A 20692-nucleotide genomic window follows, 5' to 3' on the forward strand; every position below is an offset into this window, starting at 1 on the left:
GGCTTGCGCCTATTTTTCAAATTATCGGGCAATCTTTTGGCAAAATCAAACTAGAATGAGAAAAGAACTCATTTTGTTGAAATTGGGAGTTGGGGCGAAAAATATCGTTCCATGTCACATTGGCAGTACGAAGCGAAGCCAGCCATGCTTTCGTGTCCACTCTGCCCCCGCGGCTAATAGTGTTGCCCTCAGTGGGACGACACTAAAATGAAAAGTGCCAGCATTAGAGAGTGAATGCTTCGTCTGCCTCTCGCTTCAACACATCTCCGAAACTCGAGATTATGCAACCTCCAGTACTAGACACTAGGGAAGACAGCGTGCATGATGCCACGGCATCTCAGTATGCCCATGCTTTGCCCACGCGGCAGATTACCTCGAAAACAGGGTGCGCGGGCTGCGTACATGCTGACTACTTTGCACAGCCATGGCCACACTAGAAAAGGAGACGCGTGCCTACCTGCTTCCCCTCACGCGAGTTTAATCGTGTTACCACGAGTTCGCTCCCCTCCCCCCTTTCTCCTTGCTTGCATGGAAAGACGGCACTCGTTAAACCACCATCCTTCTCGGCTCACTGTTGCTCGTTTTCACTCACATTTAAAGCATACAACATACAGGGCGCGATAGGATCTTATCGCACTTGGACTTTATATGGAACATGACACTGCTCCGCTTCGCAGTCACTCTTGGTTGCTCTTGGAGGTGCAGCGTGCAATTTGAGAGGTATGTTCGCAAGCAGCTGCTTTTAGTTCAATAATTTGACCATCTGCGTCTGCGGAGGTTTTAATTTATTGTCTCAGTATTCCTTTGTGGGGCAGTCAAATTTCATTATATATTGAAATTGTATATAAACACACATTGTTACGTTGAGGTCCTAAATACATGGTGTTCTATGGACAAGAATTTATAAAAAGTTAAATACTTTGTTATATCGAGAATTTTGTTATAATGAGATTTAACTGTGGCTTCTTTTGTCTTTGTCTTTCAACACATACAATATTATTGTGCACATGCACCAACAGGAGGTTACCCAGAGTGCTTTTACCATGAGACCACCTTCTGAAATATCTCATTGTGATACCCTTGTTGGATATGTGAGCTAAGTCGCAAAGATAAAAGATAAAATTCAGGATTTGGGATTCAACAATGAATGTGTTGGCTGGTGCAGTGCTGTAGCAAATGGAACAGTGCATGCAAATCAACTGCCACCATAAATTGCGAGAGCTGTCAAATTATACAACAGTAATAACTAATTACTAAATTCAAAATTGATTTTTTTCTTACCTTGTTAACATGCTGCCCTCCAACTGAATTCGATACTTCAAAGACGAGAAAGTCTGCAAATGTTCTCAGATGCGAGGATAGGGCTCGAGCTCCAATCCTGTCCAAAATCCTAGAAAAAGTGAGAAGACAATAGAAAATGATTAAGTAAATCAGGATACAATACGCAGATTCCAAAACATCTGCCTTTTTCTGAGAGGTACTAGATCAGTTTCCTTACCCCTCCTGTGCCATGGATGAACTAGGTGTGTCCGCAAGTTTCTGGTAAAAACAGCCAAGGACGAGCTCAGCTCTTCCACAATACTTTTCAGTTTATTGCAACATTAATTTACTCATCGAGAATACTTCTCATTTTCTTGCAATTCTTTTGCATATTGTTGTTAAACTTCAGTTTTGCAATAAATGGTTGAGATTTTGTGTAACTAAGCACCTGAGGTATTGACTACATTATCTTTCATAAGTTATGCCTGAGCAAAAGATGAGCTATTTTTGGTTAAAATTCAGGACAACAGTGTGTCACAGAAGGGGTTAATGCTGATTCAGAGTTCTTTAACCATTACCCATTCACTTGCTTCACATTATCATGGTAAGATCGCCTCCTAAAGTTACTCACTTGTAAGCCAGGGGGCTGATGCGGTCATTTTCCAGCAACATCTTCCACAGAAGGCTGAAAATAAAAAACAGTGAGCACAACATGGTACTGCAATGTTTCAATGTGATGAAAGACATCAAAAGCAAGAATTGATGAGCAATAGTTGAACAAGGAATGTTGCTGAAGCCAACGCTCCGACAAGTGGACTTTGTCTTTGCACCCTTGCCAAAACGTTGGCGCCAGTGACGTTCCTTGTTCGACTACTGATCATCCCTTCAAGCCTCCATCTTCCTGTAAGCTTCTGTCTTGTTTGGATTTCAAACGCAAGAATACAACACAACGCTGTAAGTTATGCACAATTTCGCAGAAGCATGGGTGTGCTCTTGAATTACTCACACAGAGCAGGAGCATTTCATTATATCAGTAGGGCACCTACTCTCACTTTATGGTAAGCCGTTGATTGAAATAAATAATCAGACCAAATTTAGAATGTCTGCTCAAAGGTGCAAAAGTCACACGTCCTATGTCAGATATGTCACCTATAATGTTTCTAATGACAGTCACAGTTCGATGTCAGATACGTCACCTATAATGCTTCTAATGACAGAAAAATGAAAGGCAAGCATCTTACCACAGGAATAGATGTGGTGTCCCCTGCTGAGAAAAGTGAGCAATGATGTCGTTCTCATTGCTCATCGCTGGAAAAACACAGGAGGCACCACTTAGTTCATGGATACATCGAACAGTTGCATGTTAAAAACTAGTTTATGCATGCCAACCATACTATAAAGCCACTTTAAGTTTTTCTTTGTTAACCCCTCAAAGAGATCTTTCTTGTAGAAAAAAAACACCATAATAGATTTTTTTTTTTTTTTGATGTGATATGCCTTATAACATGGTTAAAACACAGAAATGTGTCTAAAATGTCGTAGGAAACCTAATACAGTAAAAGTGATGATGACAGAATTTCCATTGTCATCTACATTGTGAGAAGGGCTTGTCAATAAGTGAAAAAGCGACACTCAATCATGACGAGCTTAGGCGATCAAGATCACTTAAGAGTTTAAGAGCTTTAGTTTCAAAAGGTGGTAAGTAGACTCAAGCGCAACTTACCCTTCACCTAAATAAAGAAAAAAAAAATGGTGGACTAGAGGCCGGTTTTCACCTTATTTTGCACGACAAACATCTCGTTCCACCTTAGCACATAAAAGAAACTTCTGACCCCACTGTTCTGAATGAAACACTAAGTGTACGGGGCAGCACAAGCCTAGTAGCGAGATCAAAAAGTAGCCGTACTCTTCCACTTGCGGTACTCCTCCTCAACGGAGCGCTTGAGCTGGGCCTTGTTCTCCCGCTGCGCTTGGTGCTGCTGGAAGAACTCGGCCAGGCTCTGGGGGAAGCTGAGCAGCGTCAGGCTCGACCAGCTGTGTGGCGTGCTCTGCATTGCTGTTGTCAGCAGCTCCTTGCACCACACCATGGACAGAGTCTCGGACCCTGAGCGCGCAGCATGCAAGAAGGGGGCCGTTCGTTTATACACGACAACACGCAACACCTCAAAATGCGCGCCTACAAAGAATATAAAGCACAAAAATACACGGTATGCGGTTCCTCATGCTGCTACGCATGTGATGTCAGACGCAGAGAGAGAGAAAACAAATAATCAGACACGGATGACATGATAAATACGACGAAAGTGAGTATTCACAAGCGAGTGTACAGTGTTGAAAAGATATACGAAAAATTTTAACCTTTCCAATATGTTTTAGGGGTCGGGAAAGGAGGACATTGAATTCTGGGGTTTAATGTCCCGAAACTGCACAGTCGGTTATGTGGGGTGCCACAGTGGAGAGCTCCAATTTAATTTTCAATACCTAGAGTTCTTTAACGTGTGACAGGAGGACATTCCTCCCACAGACTTGTTGTATGTGGCATTATTTGATTTCTTGATATGAATACATGTTTCCATTCGGAGTTAGATCTCTCTGAAGTTGCACACTTTTGCTATTATTCATTGCCAGAAGGCTCTTTACAGTAAACTAAGATGATTGTACACGTTCATAACTGTCTCATGTTTGCAGTGTGTGATGCATTATGAAAACAACAAAAAGAATATGCCTGCTATGGTGCTCTGCAGACACTGCAGCTGCTTCGCTCGACGAAGGGCAGGACGAGCTATTCCACGGTGGAAGAGAAGCAATTAGCCCTCAGCACTCCTAGGTGGTCTCTCTCCTAAGCACTGATCTAGCACAATGCTGCTTAGCTTCAGCGACTCAAGGGAACAAACATGTTCAGCATGATATGATCAGCGGCAAACGTACACTGACACTACCATAAGGCTGAGTAATCCCACTATACTCGTGGATAACTCTCTGTGGCAAGGGAGGAAAATTGACAGAGGCCAACCTCACACAAGTAAGAGTGCTCAGTCCCACATTTTCCTCTGCATTAGCTGGGGGAAGAGAAAAAAATGCTAAACATCTTTTTTGCAACATCAAAGTAAGACAAAGTAAGACAAAGTTAATTAAGGCACAGTTAATTAAGATAGTTAATTAAGGCACTCTAACTCTCGACCTTTGAGGAGAGTTGAACCCACAATCTCTGGTGCTCATTAAGGCAAAGTTAATTAAGGCACAGTTGGCAGTCAAACTCACAACCTTTGGTGTGAATGCTTTCGCATTCATCCACGTAGGGATAACTAAGTGCCACTGATAAAAGTGTCCATCATGGTCCTTTTTCTCTGCTTTGCTCTTCAACGTTTTGGCAAATGTGAAACCATGACACGTGGAAGCTACTAACACGTTGATTCAGCTTCTGCTTCAAGAAACTGAAAGCATTCTCAAGCTATACGGGACTACTTGGCGCAGTAACACGTGTGCAGAAGCTCTGCACCCGTAGCTTTCTCTTTATTTCCACAAAGAGTTGTCCGCAAGCATAGCTAATGGCAAAGTAAGGCCTTCGACAGAGCGAAGCGTAAACAAGAGGTATCAGGCTCAAATGAAAACCAGATTTATCTTGGCTATGTCTGCATGTGCCAGTGTCCCTGGTCACCATGAGCACAAGCCAAGGCAGATCCGAGATTTCGTGCCATTGCCACCATAACAATGGTTACTGCTTGAATATGGTAACATGGTTATTTGGGCTAGTTGGTGTGACACTGTAAGTACGTACAGCATCAGCAGACAGACATAGAGCAAAGAACAAGACTGCATTGTGTGCACTGTGCCATCTAGTCTTGTTTCTTGCTCCAGCTCGGTCTGTTTGTGCTGTATATATATATATATATATATATATATATATATATATATATATATATCTTGCACTGACCATGGTGCAGTCGTCACACCAGCAAGGACATGAAGATATGGACTATGGACATGGACTATGACCCACTGGCACTTCTTACCTGTGATGTGTATTGCCCTGGCGAGCGTCAGAATGAGCGCTTTGTTCAGTTCCTCCGATTCGGAGGAAAGCAGTGACTTGGGCTCAGTTTGGAAGCGAGACAGCTGAGGTTGGACCTCCGCGCTGCCGAGGCCAGTGATCAGCTTTAGGGCAGTGCTCTCAACACTGGGCACAGAAAGTGAATAGGAAATAGAGATACAATGATTGGTTGTGAGCAACTAAACAATATGGCAACAATATGTCAACTAAATGCAAGTGCAAGCTTCAAAACTTCAAGTCTTCAACATTCAACTTAACCATACTTTAAAATTTAGACACTTCATACTATACCAGCAGTTCACACAACAGTAAAACTGTTGAAACAATATATACTGTGTTTCTTTACACTGAGTGAGGATTATGCTGTTTCCATGGCTGAAGCTGTGCTATTGCTTGCATACTAGATTTCTTGCACCTTTTTCTATCTCTCTGCTGTACAGTCGAGAGCGAAAGTCTTCAGGCCACCAGATGCTGTGGAAACATCTTTTTTGCAACATACGCATTTAAGCTGACATAAAGTAATACAGGTAGTACAGGATGGATAACCGGTGGACCATTAGAGTTACAGAATGGATACCAAGAGAAGGGAAGCGCAGTCGAGGACGGCAGAAAACTAGGTGGGGTGATGAAGATAGGAAATTTGCAGGCGCACGTTGGAATAAGCTAGCGCAAAACAGGGGTAATTGGAGATCGCAGGGAGAGGCCTTCGTCCTACAGTGGAAATAAATATAGGCTGATGATGATGATGATGAAGGTAGTACAGGCTATGTGCACCTGTTTAGCCAACGCAATACATTGAGACAATTCCACACTGCACAGCTGTACCAGAAGAAACAGAAGTTTACTGCTGATGCTGTGGCCTCTAGACTTCTGCTGGGGGGGGCAAACTGCAGACGATCTGACTAGAGCGGAACAGGCGCGCGCGATGATGCATTGAGAAGAACGAAACTACGAAACTATCACGACCGGATGTATCGCCATGCATTTTTAAAATTTAATTTTAAGCTAAACTTGTACTTCCTCGCTTGAAATGGTTTAAAAAGTTGGCAAATGCTGTTTGTGTACGTTTAAGGTGTATTTCATTTTGCGTTTTATTAACAGCGATAAATTGCTCTTGACTAATCGCGACCGGCCTGCGTTTGTAATCTCCGACGTCACGAACGTGTAGTGCGGGAAATTCGAAGGGCATCAGTACCTATCCTTCAGTTTTTCGCCATTTTCTTGCTTATTAAACATCTGTTCGCTGTAAGAATAGTATGACTGTGATTGTGAAAGGATAATCTATCATTAAAGCTCAACTTCCGGTTTCTCTTTAGTGTCCCTTTAATAAGCATGGTGTCAGCACACACACGCAAACATGAACACATCACACTCGATGAGCGCGAACACGCGCTGTCAAACGCTGGCGGCGTGTGGAAGTGCCGCTGCAGAAGCAAGCGAAGTGACCTTCGTGCTGTTGTCTATCGCTTCAATGAAAACTGAGCGCCGAGAACACACAGCACGCACAAAGCTGTGAGCCGCCTGACGCACCTACACTGCCTAGACTCTGCCCAAATGCAGATCGCTTTCAAGATATGGCCCGCGCAGTACGCAGTTGATGCCAGGGTACAGTACAACGCCTCCCGCTATCCCTCCCTCGCCGGTGCCTCGAGCGCAACGGAAGAAGGCGCGCTTCCTCCCTGCTTTTCTTTCTTGCGCGCGCGAGATTGACGTGGTCGTCGGCTCCCCTCGCACGCTTTCACTCGCACATACACCATACGGCACGCGGCGACGGCGTTATCGCCCTTGGACTTTATACGGAACATCTATGAGCCAGAACCAATTTTAAGGCCACAACACATCACAGACACCATCTTTAGATAGCAAATACGGATCTCAAGGGCCATACTTTTGCTGGCGGAAACGAAAAATACGTCATAGTTGTTCGCCCCCGGCACTTTGGGCGGCCAATGCTATCGTCAAGCCACCAAGCTAGGCAACATGAAAAGTCAAAATGGCTGCTCGGGCCGGCGCGGGGTGGCAGTTCGCAACGTATGATGCGGGAACGGTCCCACAGTTGTGACGCAACAGCAGGGTTACCAATGCATTGGATTCTATGGGAGCTGTGCCGGGACCGACCGAAAACAACGTAACAGCCGGGAAAACGCAGCACCCGGGAACGTAACAGCGGGGTTCTACTGTATCTGCAACAGTTGCATTTAAAGCAGGAAAGAGAAATTTTCCCCAATGCACTGCGCTTAATATTCTCCCTATTTTCATGAAATTTCAAGTCCGTATCTAGTGCAGTTGTTTTAGGAGTCCGGGAAAGTGGCGGTATAGCACCCTGGAACACTTCAATATGTAAATTTCTACAAAAGCTGTAATGAACTTACACAGAAAAAACACTTATCGCTCGTCACTCAGGACATTGCTTTGTAGTACGAATAAATATAAACACCGTGCTCCGCATAGTTTACCGAGGATACCGGGATCAACAACTAAATGCCGTGTATAAAGCATAAAAACTGGGAGAAAGCGAGTATTCAGTAGCGATTTTTTGAGCACATAAGAAACCTACACAGTTCAAGTTTTCGGTACATGTCACCACAAAGTGGCTTTCATTCCTTCAAAATATAAAATATTTGCTGTTCTTGCTCATGCCGGGAAACAAGTAGTAATGTAGCTCTTATTCAGAAATGGCCTGAAAATGAAATCAATAAAATCAGAAGTGACACAGGCCTTTAGAAAAAAATTCAGTTAAGTGTTCTATTGGCATTGAAATGGCTCTGCACGTTCGACTGAGTTCACTTTCACGAACATATATACGATAAGTCGTGGTTACACAAAGAAATTCGGCAGTAAGACTTGTAAGTGGTTTGATTAGATTTTTTAAGGTGATAAGATATTTAGACTGCAACGCTACGTAGACTATCTCTGGACGGAGATTCAATAGTTCCAGCATTTGATAATCCAACGATTTCATGCAGTTAGGCACACTAATCGTTGGGCGCGGCTGATTATAATACTTTATCCGGACCTCTCCCTTCGTCCGAAGGTTAAATATATCAAGCCGATTGTTTTGTTTTTTCAAGTATGGTTAGGCGGCAATTTGTTACGGTGGGAACTGTCAAGCGCCAGGAGTTCTGCGCAATGCAAGCATATATGGCAAATCCCGCGCGTTGCCCGCTACAGCGCGTCACGAGGAGACACAATACTCGCTGCCCAAACCGGAGATACGCAGTAAAGAAAAGCAATACTAACGTGGTGACTCTGTTAATAAATAAAATTTTGCGTCAGCTGTAGTTTTGTTGGAATTCCCAGCGTGTAGCAGAAAGTGCCCGCTTTTGAAAGTGGGGGGGGGGGGGGGGCAGATGGCATACTTTGCCCCCCCCCCCACTTCTGACAGTAGGGAGGCAAGTGCCCCCCCTGCCCTCTCAGTAGATACGCCTATGGTAGAGGGCACTTTAACTGAGTTGCATCTCCTGTTCCCTCATAGAATTCACTGTTGAACATGCAATCATCAATGTTCTATGTCTTTTGTGCAAATAAGATCTGCCTTCTTCTACGTCAATGATAGAGCAGTCGCACACTTTTCTTTTTCATATTCCAGTACACTGCCACTGTGCGAGGTCACTTCAGAAGCTTACCAAGCTGTTTAGATTAGCTTTCATCTCTGAAAACCTTCCACCATTTCTGCTCCAGATGATGAAATTAAAATGGTAGATATCTGGGCATGATGGTACACGACCATTGTATTAGGAAGCACAGGACAAACACAGACACAAGAAGGACATATGACACCACAAGGCGCTGACTTAACAAACTTCTTGTGTCTGTGTTCGCACTGCGCTACTCAATACAAAGATGAAGTTGACTTGACTCGGCCACCGATTAGCCGGGCAAGCACCAGTGCAAAGTGACCTACCAGAGGTGCAGCTGAGTCTGATTGGTCTGCGGCACGGCAGCCAGGCTGTGCAGATGAGACAGCAGCTGGACGCGGTAGTGTGGCTGGATGTGGTGCAGCCGGTAGCTGAACATCTCCAGCAGTGTGTGCAGGATGCCCCACGCCTGCTGACGGAACACTGTTGGCAGGAGGTGATCTGCACAGATCAGGTGCACGTGCACGTCAGTGTCTCAATGGCAGTTAGTTCCAAGTCAAAACACTGCTTCACACATATACACAAATGGAACATGACTTTCGAGATGTAAGCACACTTGCATGCAATTTAGTGGGGACTGACTGACAGGCACATTTTTCTCAAGCATGAATAAGGCACTATTAAATGCTTCTGCATGGGCTTGACATGCAGCTGCATACTCTTGTATCAGAACCATGTTCCATTCACTTTCCGTCAACTCTGTATGCACATACTGCATCTGCAAATATCAGCAAGTTTCTCTGCCAGATGTCTGCACTGACAGTTCTTGCTCCTGCGAACAAAAGATGTAAAAGCTTGCTGCTCGAACAGAAATACATTATTCATTCTTAGCATACTTAATTAGTCTGAGAACATTGAGGCTCTGTTCTTGAACTTGTTTAGAGTCACGTCTCACGTCTTCAAATTTCACCCAGTAATGCAACTTCAAACTCGAATGTGAGCTTTCGAATGCTATACGTAACACTCTGTTTTATGCTAAGGTTACCTGATCTGTGACAGTTAACATTAGTACAACTGTAGGCTTCTAACCCTCACTGAAGCAAGAGGACATTAGAGTGAACATGTCTCATTACTCAGTAAGCTGGCCTTCTGAACATGGATTTCCAGTTTTGTGGGCATGATGCCCACTCATGCATGATGTGCACACTTGACTTTGTGCATCATATCAAAAAAGAAAGAACAAGTACTGGTGTTGCACTCACTGATGAAGCCCTTGATCCCAAGCGATTCGATCTCGCTGTACACCAGCAGACGACTGTAGGTTTCTATGAGTGCTGGCGTAAGGGAGACTGTCGACTTTGCTTGCGGAATCTTCATCACATGAGTCACCACGTTGTGGATCAGGCTAAAAAGGCAAAATACACAAGAAATAATAACAGTCTTGTATTCTAACCACAAGAAACTTTTCAACGAAGCTCTAAAGTTATGAGTGTCTTGATTTTGCTGTACTCCAATGGTGGCACAGTAGCTAAATTATAGATCTGAAGCCATTCACCGTCTCATAATTATGCTTTACAGAAGAACACGTATGGCTGGCCCTGTCACATAATTTGTTTCAAGTCCTCTATTAATTATGTTTCAAAGAAGCTCAAAGAACGCGAAGCAAAATGCATACTCAATAAGCTTTTATTCGAAAAACAAGTAATCAGTTCAGCAGTAGCAAAAAATTAGAAAAAAAAATCTGTCAACAGTGAATTAAATGCTGCTGTTTACAGGACGTTACTATCTACAATCACTACTGCGCATTTCAGCCCAATCAGCAGTTATGGCTTGAAATATGAAGTGTTGATAAAGCAGGCCATTTCATATCACGAGATTGCTACTGAGTTGACATGCTTGCATAGCAGTGTAGGCACTAGCTTTATGTGTGCATACCTGATTCTCTTTCGGATTGCCTAAAATAAAGAAAAAGTGTGCTCTATATATTTGTTTATACTTTAATTGATGCTTCTGTTTTGGACTGCTTCATTCTATTTCGGGCAATTAAAAACAAAGCATTGTAGTCTCTCAGTAGATCAATTAATATAAGTACACCAACGTCTGCAGATTTATTATGACTGTTGCTCAACTGGCATGTCACATGAGACCCCGTTTACGTGCCTTACCTGCCTGCCAAGCAAAGTTTGCACCACTAAACAGCTCATGCTAGAGATTTTGCTATGAAGGCACTACACTGTAGACTATACTGCAGACAGTCAGACATGACATGGACCCTTAAGACTGTGCATGCTCTTCCAATCTCAGACCCTACATCACGCATAACTACTCTTCGTCACCTGTCACGTGATGGCGCATGTTACAAAATTTGCCCTGCAGGCATGCCAGGACACCGAAAGTAGTCTAGTTTCCACTATGTTCCATGCAGAAGTTCGAAAACTGATCAAGTAAGCTAGAAACGTTGAAAGTACTCTGAGCAAGGGAATACCTACCTCATTTTGGTGTGAACGGTTAGTGAATCAAGCACATTCATGCCCAGTGGGTGTGTTGGGTTAGGTGTGTTGGAATTTGATGACGACATGGAGCCCTGGTTGCGTTGGCTACATTGGATGGCCTCAGCCAGGACGCCCATGGGGCGTATGAAGTATTCCTGATTCGTGCTGTCTGCAAAAGAGTGCAGCCAAGCATTACGCAACATGCAAACAACATGTGTCATCATTACAGCTTAACTTGTTCTATCATGCTCAACAAATCGTTTTAACGAAAACAAGAACTTGAAAAAACTTGGAACTCTTCATGTAATGTTATTTAAACTGCACCCCTCTAGTGTGCAAATAGGCCCAAGGACAAATAGATGAAAATACACAGAGGAATGTCTCTCCATTTTTTTTTACCTTGTCTCTAGCATGCTATTTGGCTACAATGCGTCAACTCACCCAAACCTCCATTTTATTCTTTATCCAAAACCTCACCTTCACAGTCGGCGCACAACATCGAGCTCATAGCAAGAATGTGGCCCTAGCCGAATTCATCTTTCAGTCTTGAATAGCACATGCGAAACACATACAAAACCTATCATAAATACATGAGTGTATGGCTGTGAAATATCTCTTTAGAAGTAGGCATTTCACTGCTGGCTAAAATCTAAGTACCTTCTAAAAACTAAAGAACTGAAAATTATGTTGCATTCAAAGGCTGGAGTCAACTGCAAAAGGTCACTTACACAAGCTTCTTTAAGGCCTTGTAGGAAAGGCTGGCGCTCTAAAACAACAAACACTAAAAAACTGGCTAGAACTGCACTAACAGTTTCCTATAGCTTAAAGTTTCATATAAGGGTGTTCTGTTTATCCAAATTTCGCTGCAGCTTACAAGATTGTTCCACATAACCTGACATTGCAGACAGCAGCATTACTTACATGCACCCACCGTGGTGACGCAGTGGCTATGGTGCTCTGGTGAGTGCAAGGTCATGGGTTCGACTCCTGGCCACAGCGGGCACATTTTAACACTTTCGTGACCGCGGGAAAATCGGTAGTTTTCGGGTAGTCTGGCTATTATTTTTTTTCCTGCCACAGGAAATTATTCATGTTGAAGTGTATGGTATCAAATTGTAGAAGAAGAAATTATCTTTCCAACGGTATTAATTTCAAGCAGCATATTTATTGAAAATACTACGAAACAAATTATCAAAACAAAAAAATCGCATCAAGAACGAGAAAGATCGATAAAAACATCAATGCTGCTTTGCACAAAAAAAATATTTTAAAAAATCGAAATATACGTTTTCAAGAAAAGGGATATATAAAATCAGCCTGCAAATATAAGCTCTGTATCTACAAAAGTTCTTGAGGCACACGGGTACACACAGCACTTTGGAGCGCGATTCCAAGGTGCACTCCCGGCCGTCTTCGTGGACAAAACTTGACTCTCTGCGCGACCGCCGGTAAATGATCCCGTCCGAACGACGTTTACATCTTGCAGATAAGAACTGTGGCCTTTAGAACACGCCCGAAATCCTTACGTCGATGCGCGGCAGCGATAACACGGTCCGAGAAGAAAGCAAAACTCAACGGTGGATACCCGTCGATGTTCCGGGACGGTTTGCCGCACTTTCTTCATCCGTAATGAAGTCCGAAGAATCAAAGTCGTTTTCCGAGTCTGTGCTGCTACGATTATCCGCAAATTCGAGCACAGATGCGTCGGAAACCGTTGAAACTCGCTGTTTCCGTGGAGCGGACGTGTGCGACGTAGATGCCAAACGACGAGCGCTCGTCACCCTGACTATGCAGGCGCTTTAAAAATTCCCGCGCGGTGGAAAAGAGAAACACAAAACCGAAACCGATAAAACAGTCTCTCTTTTAACCCGCTCGATGGCGCTAGCTGTCCGGAGCGCTCGGAAAGGCGCGAAAATTCAACTTGTACCCTCGACAACATACTGTCGATGGGAACCTCACGAATGAATGAATCAATTATACTTACATGCATTGCAGAGAAGTGAGATCCAGTAATCATTTCCAAAACTGAGAGTCGTATTTGACACAAAGGGTTGTTGCAGGTACCTGCAGCAAGACAAAGGTGTTAAAAGCTCTTCTTACTAGCGATACTCCATCCCACAAGCACTGTCAGCACTGTGGAAGCTACACGAATTCTTAGCCAATAGGAAGACTGAATGCCCCTCGAGATGTGATCATCTGCGCCGCGTCGTCTGCTCAGCGTCTGCTTGCCATCCTGCTAGATGCTCCATGGATGGTTGATTGACGCAAGAAATGTTTTGATGCCGTAACCATAAGCTGCGTTTACATGCATGTGACAACAGGGCTTCGCTTTACCTGTACGCTTTCCCTGTATTTACCTCACAGCCTCCTTAGCATGTAATTAGGATGAACGCCCTCATAAATGTTCACTTGTGGCACAGCGTCTGCTCGGCATCTATATTTGGCATTTGCTCGCTACCGTCATCAAATACCATGCTAGAGCGGTGTAGTAAATACAGTGAACAATTAGGCCTTTATAGCGTTCCGCATCGTCAATGCATCACCAGTGCTAATGCTGTGGTGCCATCTGCTAACTGGAAGTCAAATCAGTTTTAATGCTCGGCGCCGTGTCTGTAGTCCTAGCAGTGTTAAAACAAACAGCCGATTTCAATAATTACGACAAAACATACCTAATGCTTTGACCTCAGCTTGAGATGAGACTTAGCGATGACGGATTTTGCCACTTGTTTCCTGCTGACAGGGTGGAGAGCCAGCAACAAGTGCTAATTCGGATCGACGCGGGTGGTCGGTGCTGTATGGGTGCTGTATGTCACACTCAATCAGCTAACAATCAGAAATGACACAATATATTTGTGATAGCACAGTAAGTGGGCTCTACCATACCATGACAACATTTTACAGGCTATTATTTCAACCATGCAGCCGCAAATATTTGATATATTAAATAGAACTAGAATATTACGCTATTCTGTATTCAGAATTTTTTTTTAAGAATTTGGAATGAACAAATGTTTGGATCCAGGAGCAATCAACAGTTTTGGTTTTGGCAAGCAAGTCATGTTGCCATTGGCACAGTTTGTAGCCAAGAGAAACCAAACACGAACAATTCATTTGCAGTCCCCAATCATTTCTTCGGAGCTGCTTGATTATTTAAACATCTCTGAAGCACCTCCAGCTTATTTACGGAACTTATGTACAACGCTAAAAATTTTTGGTAAAATATCTAAATAGCAGCACTTCGAAAATAAGCTGATTCCCGAGATGAAACTGTTCACACATTTGCAAATAAATGACCCGTTATTTTTCTGATTTGTCTGCTGTGCAAAGGTATTATGCAAATCCCACAACTATTTGAACTATTCCTTTTAAAATTAATACTATAGTACTATACTTGATACGAATCTGCCTTAAACAAACAATTGATATTCGCACTAGCTCAATAGCAACCCTATAACTTTTTTTTTTTTGCATCTAGAATTTTTTGCACTAATGTTGAAGGCAACGAGCAGCGAACGCTCACTCAAGGTGTGTGGACAATGCATGTGGCAGGGGCCTCTGAAGCCGCACTTTCTCCAGCTGGGCCTTGCGAGTCAGGTGCACCCAGATGGACGTGATGGCCAGCGCCCGAGTGCAGTGAGGCTTGGTCACATCTGGAAATGGTAACGGTTCCTTCTCCGGGTACAACAGGTCGTACAGCTTCATTACAGGCAGGAAGTCGTTGAGCTGCATGTGATGTTAAAAGTGAGGAAGACACGAGGTTCTAGAGTAGGATGCACAGTGTTCGAAATCATGACAGGAACTGCCTGAAGAAAAAAAAGAAAAACAGAGAAAGTTTCCCACTTCTCATTTTATTTTACAATATACCCACTTGTTATGCTCTCGATCAAGAGCGGCAGTATATTAAATAAATAAATTAATAAATAAATAAATAAATAAATAAATAAAACAAAGCATTACAACTATGTACAAATTATAAACGAAAGCATGAAACACAACCAATTCAGAAGCAAAAGAGAAGGATCAAAAAAGCTTTTTAAGCTCTTTATTAGAAAATTAATATTAAAAGAGTAATTACGTGCCTCTCGCTATAACATCAAAGTGAATAATGCTCATTTTCCGGAACGAAAGTGTAGTTCACAAAGTAAAGACAAAACTAAGAATTGCTGATTTCTTTGCAGCGAAATGGGGAAGGCAATCATTAAATTACCAGCATGATCCCACCCAAAAAAATCAGTGAGGAATTGGAGTAAAAAAAGTCGCAGTTTCGCCCGAAAGACGAAGCATCGATTGCGATAGAAAATTAGCAGAGAGGTATATGAAGCAAGGATAGTAGTTTAACGGGCCGTATAAAGTTATAAACATTCTCTTACTAACTACTAAATAGACAAGCATGGTGTCATGCACGCACAGTTAAACATGAACACATCTCGCTCGATGAACGCGGAAACTCCCTGTGAAAACGCCAGAGTGAAAAAGCGCGCCAAGAGCAGCGGGCAAATTGACCTTCACACTGTGTCTTGTCTCGCTTCAACAGGAAACTAAAGTAGACATATCAGTTAACCCTAAGTTAGTGCGTTTCATTTGATGTGGCAGTACCTCACTGTCACATGCAGTGGAATCTCGCTAAACGAAAATCGCTTAATCGTAACTGCCGCTTAAACGGAACCATCCTCATGGTTGGTTGGTTTTGTATTCATGCAATAGTATTCATTGGCGCAGTTGTGGTTTGTATGCTTAAATTAGCATCCATACTATGCATAGCAGCCTGACACCGCACCTTCAAGTGAATGCACGCATGGGGTGTTCTATTCTAATGTTTCCCTGTTGCATTTGATTCCATGATCATATAGCTCAACAAAACTTTCCTCTACGCTGGTTACTTGAGGAAAAGCCGCCCCGCTATTACTCACCGGGTTCTTGGTGATGCTTCCAGAGATGAACTGCAGTAGAACCCACATCAGATGGTCTCTGCCCTTCCGCAGGTTCCTGCCGACCAGCTGCAGTCATCAATGGTACATGTCAAATAAGATATGGCAAATTAGAGAGAGAGAGAAAGGCAAAGGAAAGACAGGGAGGTTAACCAGAGAATATCTCCTGTTGGCTACCCTGTACAAGGGGAGGGGGAAAGGGATGCAATAGGTGAGAGAAAAAGAATATGAAAAGAAAAAAAAAAGAACAATACAGAACTGTTTCAGGGCACTGCCAAACAGCCTGCAAAGGCATTCCATAGTGTTGCACAGTGTCAACGTCCATTAGATTTCTCAAAAAAAAAAAAAAAGAGAGAGACTGAACCTCAGTTCAACAAAACTTGCTATGCCACATAGCTTTGTTTCTTCGGCATCTCCTTTGTGTTAGAGGAGACACATTTCTCCTCCTCTGAATTTAGCACAGTAACTTGAAAGTGAACTTTTAATTAAAAGATAAAAAATGAACAGTATGTTGCCAAAGAGAGTTCATTTTTGCAGGCGAATGTAGGTCAAGATGGCAACCAAGTTGGGTTATCTTGGTCTGACTCAAAAAGAGTCGACAACAAATGTTGATTAAAACATAAAGACAGTCTAATGAACAAATAAACTACCTCTTGCAAAGCATTCATATGTGATAGTAACCATGAGAACAATTAATTTTGCTTAGGCTGAGCATACACAAGCTAAATGCAAAGCTACAAGCACAGGTGGGTAAAGTAGTGATGCAGTTTGTTTCATTAGCCAGACAACACACACTAGCAGAGTGTTAAGAATTGCTTTCTTAGTGGCAGTATAAGATGCATATTGAAGCAACTTGATCATGTAATCTTTGCTAAATTACCTTGAATGAAGATGAACACATCACATAATGAAACCAGAGACATACAAAAAATGTGGTTGATCCCTCTTATATAGGAATCGGTATAGAACACGAAAGTGAAACGTGTCTTCACAGAAGTAGTGTAATGTTTATTGCACATTGATATATAATGTCTATTGGTGTTTTGTGGCTAAAGCGCCCTTAGGCGTTGATGCACCCACGCTGACGCCTGGTGGCACGTCTCCTCCATCACGACTACCAACGTCGATGACCATGAGCAACCGTCGTGCATATGGAAGCTGCACTACGCTGCACACGCTAGCACAACGCGAAAGACGAAGCACGTAACTGACACACTAATACAACGCGCAAGACAAAGCACGTAACTGAATCGTCACCGAGTCAAATCAGCGCGTACAGCGCGTCGTAATTGCAACCTCCGCGATCAACTTCAGAAACATTTTCAGAGCTAATTGCGGAGGCCACGCTCCGCTGTGCTGAGTACGGTGAACGCCACCTAGGTGGCGTTGGTAGTGCTTCTTGATGCCAGCGTCCCTTCGAATGCTGGCATCGAGGCATCGTAGTGCTGAGACCACCGAAGCGTTCACTGTCGGTGCGCGTTAGTGTCATAATGCAGTACTTCTCTTTTCTGCTCGTAGGCGGCGGCACCGCCCCGAGCAAGAGCGCGGGTACACGGAGGAGTGTTAGATATATAAGGCGCGTCTGTGTAGCTCTCTGCAAATGCGTTTGTGGCGCAATGGGTTAAACGCTCGGCGATCTATCGTCGCGGACCGAGAGGTCGTGGGTTCGATTTCCAAATTTTGCATGTTTGTGGAACTTTTTCTTCTGGTTTCTTTCTTTGTATTATGTTCGTGTACATTGTAAGCTGACGTATTTCCGTGACGGAAATACGTCAGTGAAGTCTTGGTGGACCCCGGCATAAAACACTTTCGTGTTAAAAGAAAGTGTCACAAACACAATGCACATGATAATACAGTCATGTGGTCATGGGTTGCCATGGCCACATGGCAAGAAGCCACTGGCAAGAAGGCAAGCAGTGACAATAAACTGAGTGAACCTGAATGCATTACTATGTGAGCCAGTGTCAGAAAGAGAACTACAGCTCAACAGTGAAAGCACAGACAGCAGTCAGCATAAATGGATGATGTGGATACAATTAGCCCCATATTTATAGCACATTATAGTGCATTCTATATCAACCGGCAATTACTAGAGGTCAATCAGCATGTCTACCTCAACTGCTGAAACTACACACATGCAGCATAGACATGGTGAACACAACACGATAATAGTGATCGCATAGCAGCAGCGAAAGGACGAAGCTACAAGAATAAGTTGTGCATGCCAGTATGAACCTGGTACTAGAATGCTTTCAAGTAGTCACAGCATGCCTCAAGCCAACGTACAGTGAACAAGAGACTTGCCTGGTCATGCAATGCAAGCACCATGTGCGGGAAGTTGGCGTACTGAAAGAGCACGAAGTAGATGAGCTGGCTGGACAGGTTCTGCCAGAAGAGCTCGATGGGCTCCTCTGGGCCTTCCTGCTCTGACTTCTCCATGGCCCGGACGACAAGGGCCACCAGTTCTTGCTCTAGCACTGGGCAGCGCTGCTTTTGCTGCAAAGGGTACGAAGGATCGTGCAACTTGCACACAAGGCCATTTGAACAATGGCAGCGGCATGCTTGTTGTGCATGGAGTATGTTACTTACAGTAAACTACTTCAGACAAACTCAAAGGGACCATGAAAACCTGTTTGTCTTTTCAGAAGTTCGTCTTTAACAGAGGTTATCCACAGAACTCAAAATCTCCTATTCCTGGTAGTACACCCAAATATCGATGCCACAAAGTAAAACAGAATTAAAACAAAAATGTAGTTGTGAAAATTTCCCATGAAAGGCTCCTGTTTCGGTTTCCCAGTGTGGCATCGCACCCACAAACAACTTAGTCTCCGGTGCACGGCGTAGGTAAACATTAGCTCAGCGTCCTTGTATGGTGAGTCAAACGTCCTTGATTCCTCGTGTGTCTGATTGACAAAATATTCCTTGCACATATACCAGCTAGCTGGCATTCTTAATAGAAGGAGCAGTAAATTCCCGGCCTTTACGTTTGCACTAGTACTGTGCTGTCGTGTCTTTTATTACCAAGAGCAAACCGACCCCACATAATAAGAGCACAAAATGCAAAAAATCCCAAACATCCCAACCCTATTTTGTTTCCGGACTTCTTCGGTTTGATGACAAAGATATGCATGTGTTTCTCCCTCTAGCTAAGCCAGAAGATTGGCCTGCATGCCAATGTTGCCAACATAGCATCATGAAAGAGCTCACCTGTTTTGTGAGGCCCAACATGCTGCACACCATCTCCCTTGAATACGGCTGCTCCAGCACGTATCTGAGTAGCTCTGTCTGGGGCTGCTGAACTTCCTGCAGGAATTCAGTTAAGGCGGTGGACATACAGTTAAACTTGTTTACATTAAACACATTAAAAAAAAAGGTGTCTGCAAGTTCAATATAGCACGCAATTTGAAACGTTTTATAAAATATGACAACTAAAAAACACATCAAAGTTCTTTCAAAAATAAATTTTTGGAAGGCATCCCACCAGGACACATACTGGTTGGCTGTAGGGTGAGCATCATGAACTCTTGTGTTCACTGAACGGTTCACACTGGCCCACACACACGCTAAGCTGCCCAAAGGATGTATAATTATTTATTTATGCTAATTCTAATTAGATAATACTAATAAGATAATTCATTTACAGGAAAAACCAGTAAAAAAAACGAAGGACAAAAGAAAGGAATTTGCACCATAACGACTGGACTAGCAACTGTGCTTTATAGAAAACAGCTACTATTTGCCAGCAAGGCTAACAGAGCATGCACAGCACAACGAACACTAATCACAGGGGAGAGAGAACCAAATTTATCACAACCGATATAAAAAAGCAAATTCTTTTTCGAGCAAGCGCACCGAGGTTGTGCTAATGCAGTCATCCCCATGCAAACTGATGAAATCATCATCATCATCATCAGCCTATATTTATGTCCACTGCAGGACGAAGGCCTCTCCCTGCGATCTCCAATCACATCTGTCTTGTGCTAGCTGATTCCAACTTGCGCCTGCAAATTTCCTAACCTCATCACCCCATCTAGTTTTCTGCTGTCCTCGACTGTGCTTCTTTTCTCTTGGTATCCTTTCTGCATACATTCTGTAACTGACAAAATATGCTTCTAGAATTTCACGCTCTTCTTTGCCCCTGCCTCTGCCAAGAATATTTACATTACTAAACAGCGGTTAGCAGCCAGATTCACGGTAATGCCAAGGCAAGTTTGCTCCGTCATCAGAACCCATGGAGGAGCGGTGTTCGCGAAGCCTGTTATTAATACAATGGCCTGTTTGGCCTATGTCCTTCGTCTTATTTGACCGGTTTTTCCTGTAAATTATGTACCAACTGGCCCAAATGTCGACTCTCCTGCTAGATAATTCAGTTAAACTGGGTTT

At 43.4% G+C, this 20692-nt stretch overlaps 1 protein-coding gene across 8 annotated transcripts in view; it reads right to left on the reverse strand.

Annotated features, from left to right (window-relative positions):
• The window catches only part of LOC119431029 (mediator of RNA polymerase II transcription subunit 23), a 70463-nt gene that overhangs the window by 19645 nt on the left and 30126 nt on the right, over positions 1 to 20692 (reverse strand). For 3 of the 8 annotated variants that reach the window (XM_037698497.2, XM_049657299.1, XM_049657298.1), the window contains exons 9-21: positions 19517 to 19612; positions 18614 to 18805; positions 16292 to 16378; positions 14902 to 15104; positions 13366 to 13445; positions 11379 to 11550; positions 10152 to 10294; positions 9216 to 9390; positions 5274 to 5437; positions 3167 to 3364; positions 2502 to 2568; positions 1892 to 1945; positions 1282 to 1390 (exon numbers count right to left, since the gene is read on the reverse strand). In XM_037698497.2, coding sequence (XP_037554425.2) covers positions 1282 to 1390; positions 1892 to 1945; positions 2502 to 2568; positions 3167 to 3364; positions 5274 to 5437; positions 9216 to 9390; positions 10152 to 10294; positions 11379 to 11550; positions 13366 to 13445; positions 14902 to 15104; positions 16292 to 16378; positions 18614 to 18805; positions 19517 to 19612 — 1740 coding nt within the window. The remainder of the gene's footprint in view (positions 1 to 1281; positions 1391 to 1891; positions 1946 to 2501; positions 2569 to 3166; positions 3365 to 5273; positions 5438 to 9215; positions 9391 to 10151; positions 10295 to 11378; positions 11551 to 13365; positions 13446 to 14901; positions 15105 to 16291; positions 16379 to 18613; positions 18806 to 19516; positions 19613 to 20692) is intronic. The other 5 variants (XR_007463968.1, XM_037698498.2, XM_049657301.1 and 2 more) reach the window with 4 other exon arrangements.

This window comes from Dermacentor silvarum, chromosome 10 (genome assembly GCF_013339745.2).
Source record: "Dermacentor silvarum isolate Dsil-2018 chromosome 10, BIME_Dsil_1.4, whole genome shotgun sequence".
NCBI classification, from domain to species: Eukaryota; Metazoa; Arthropoda; class Arachnida; order Ixodida; family Ixodidae; genus Dermacentor; species Dermacentor silvarum.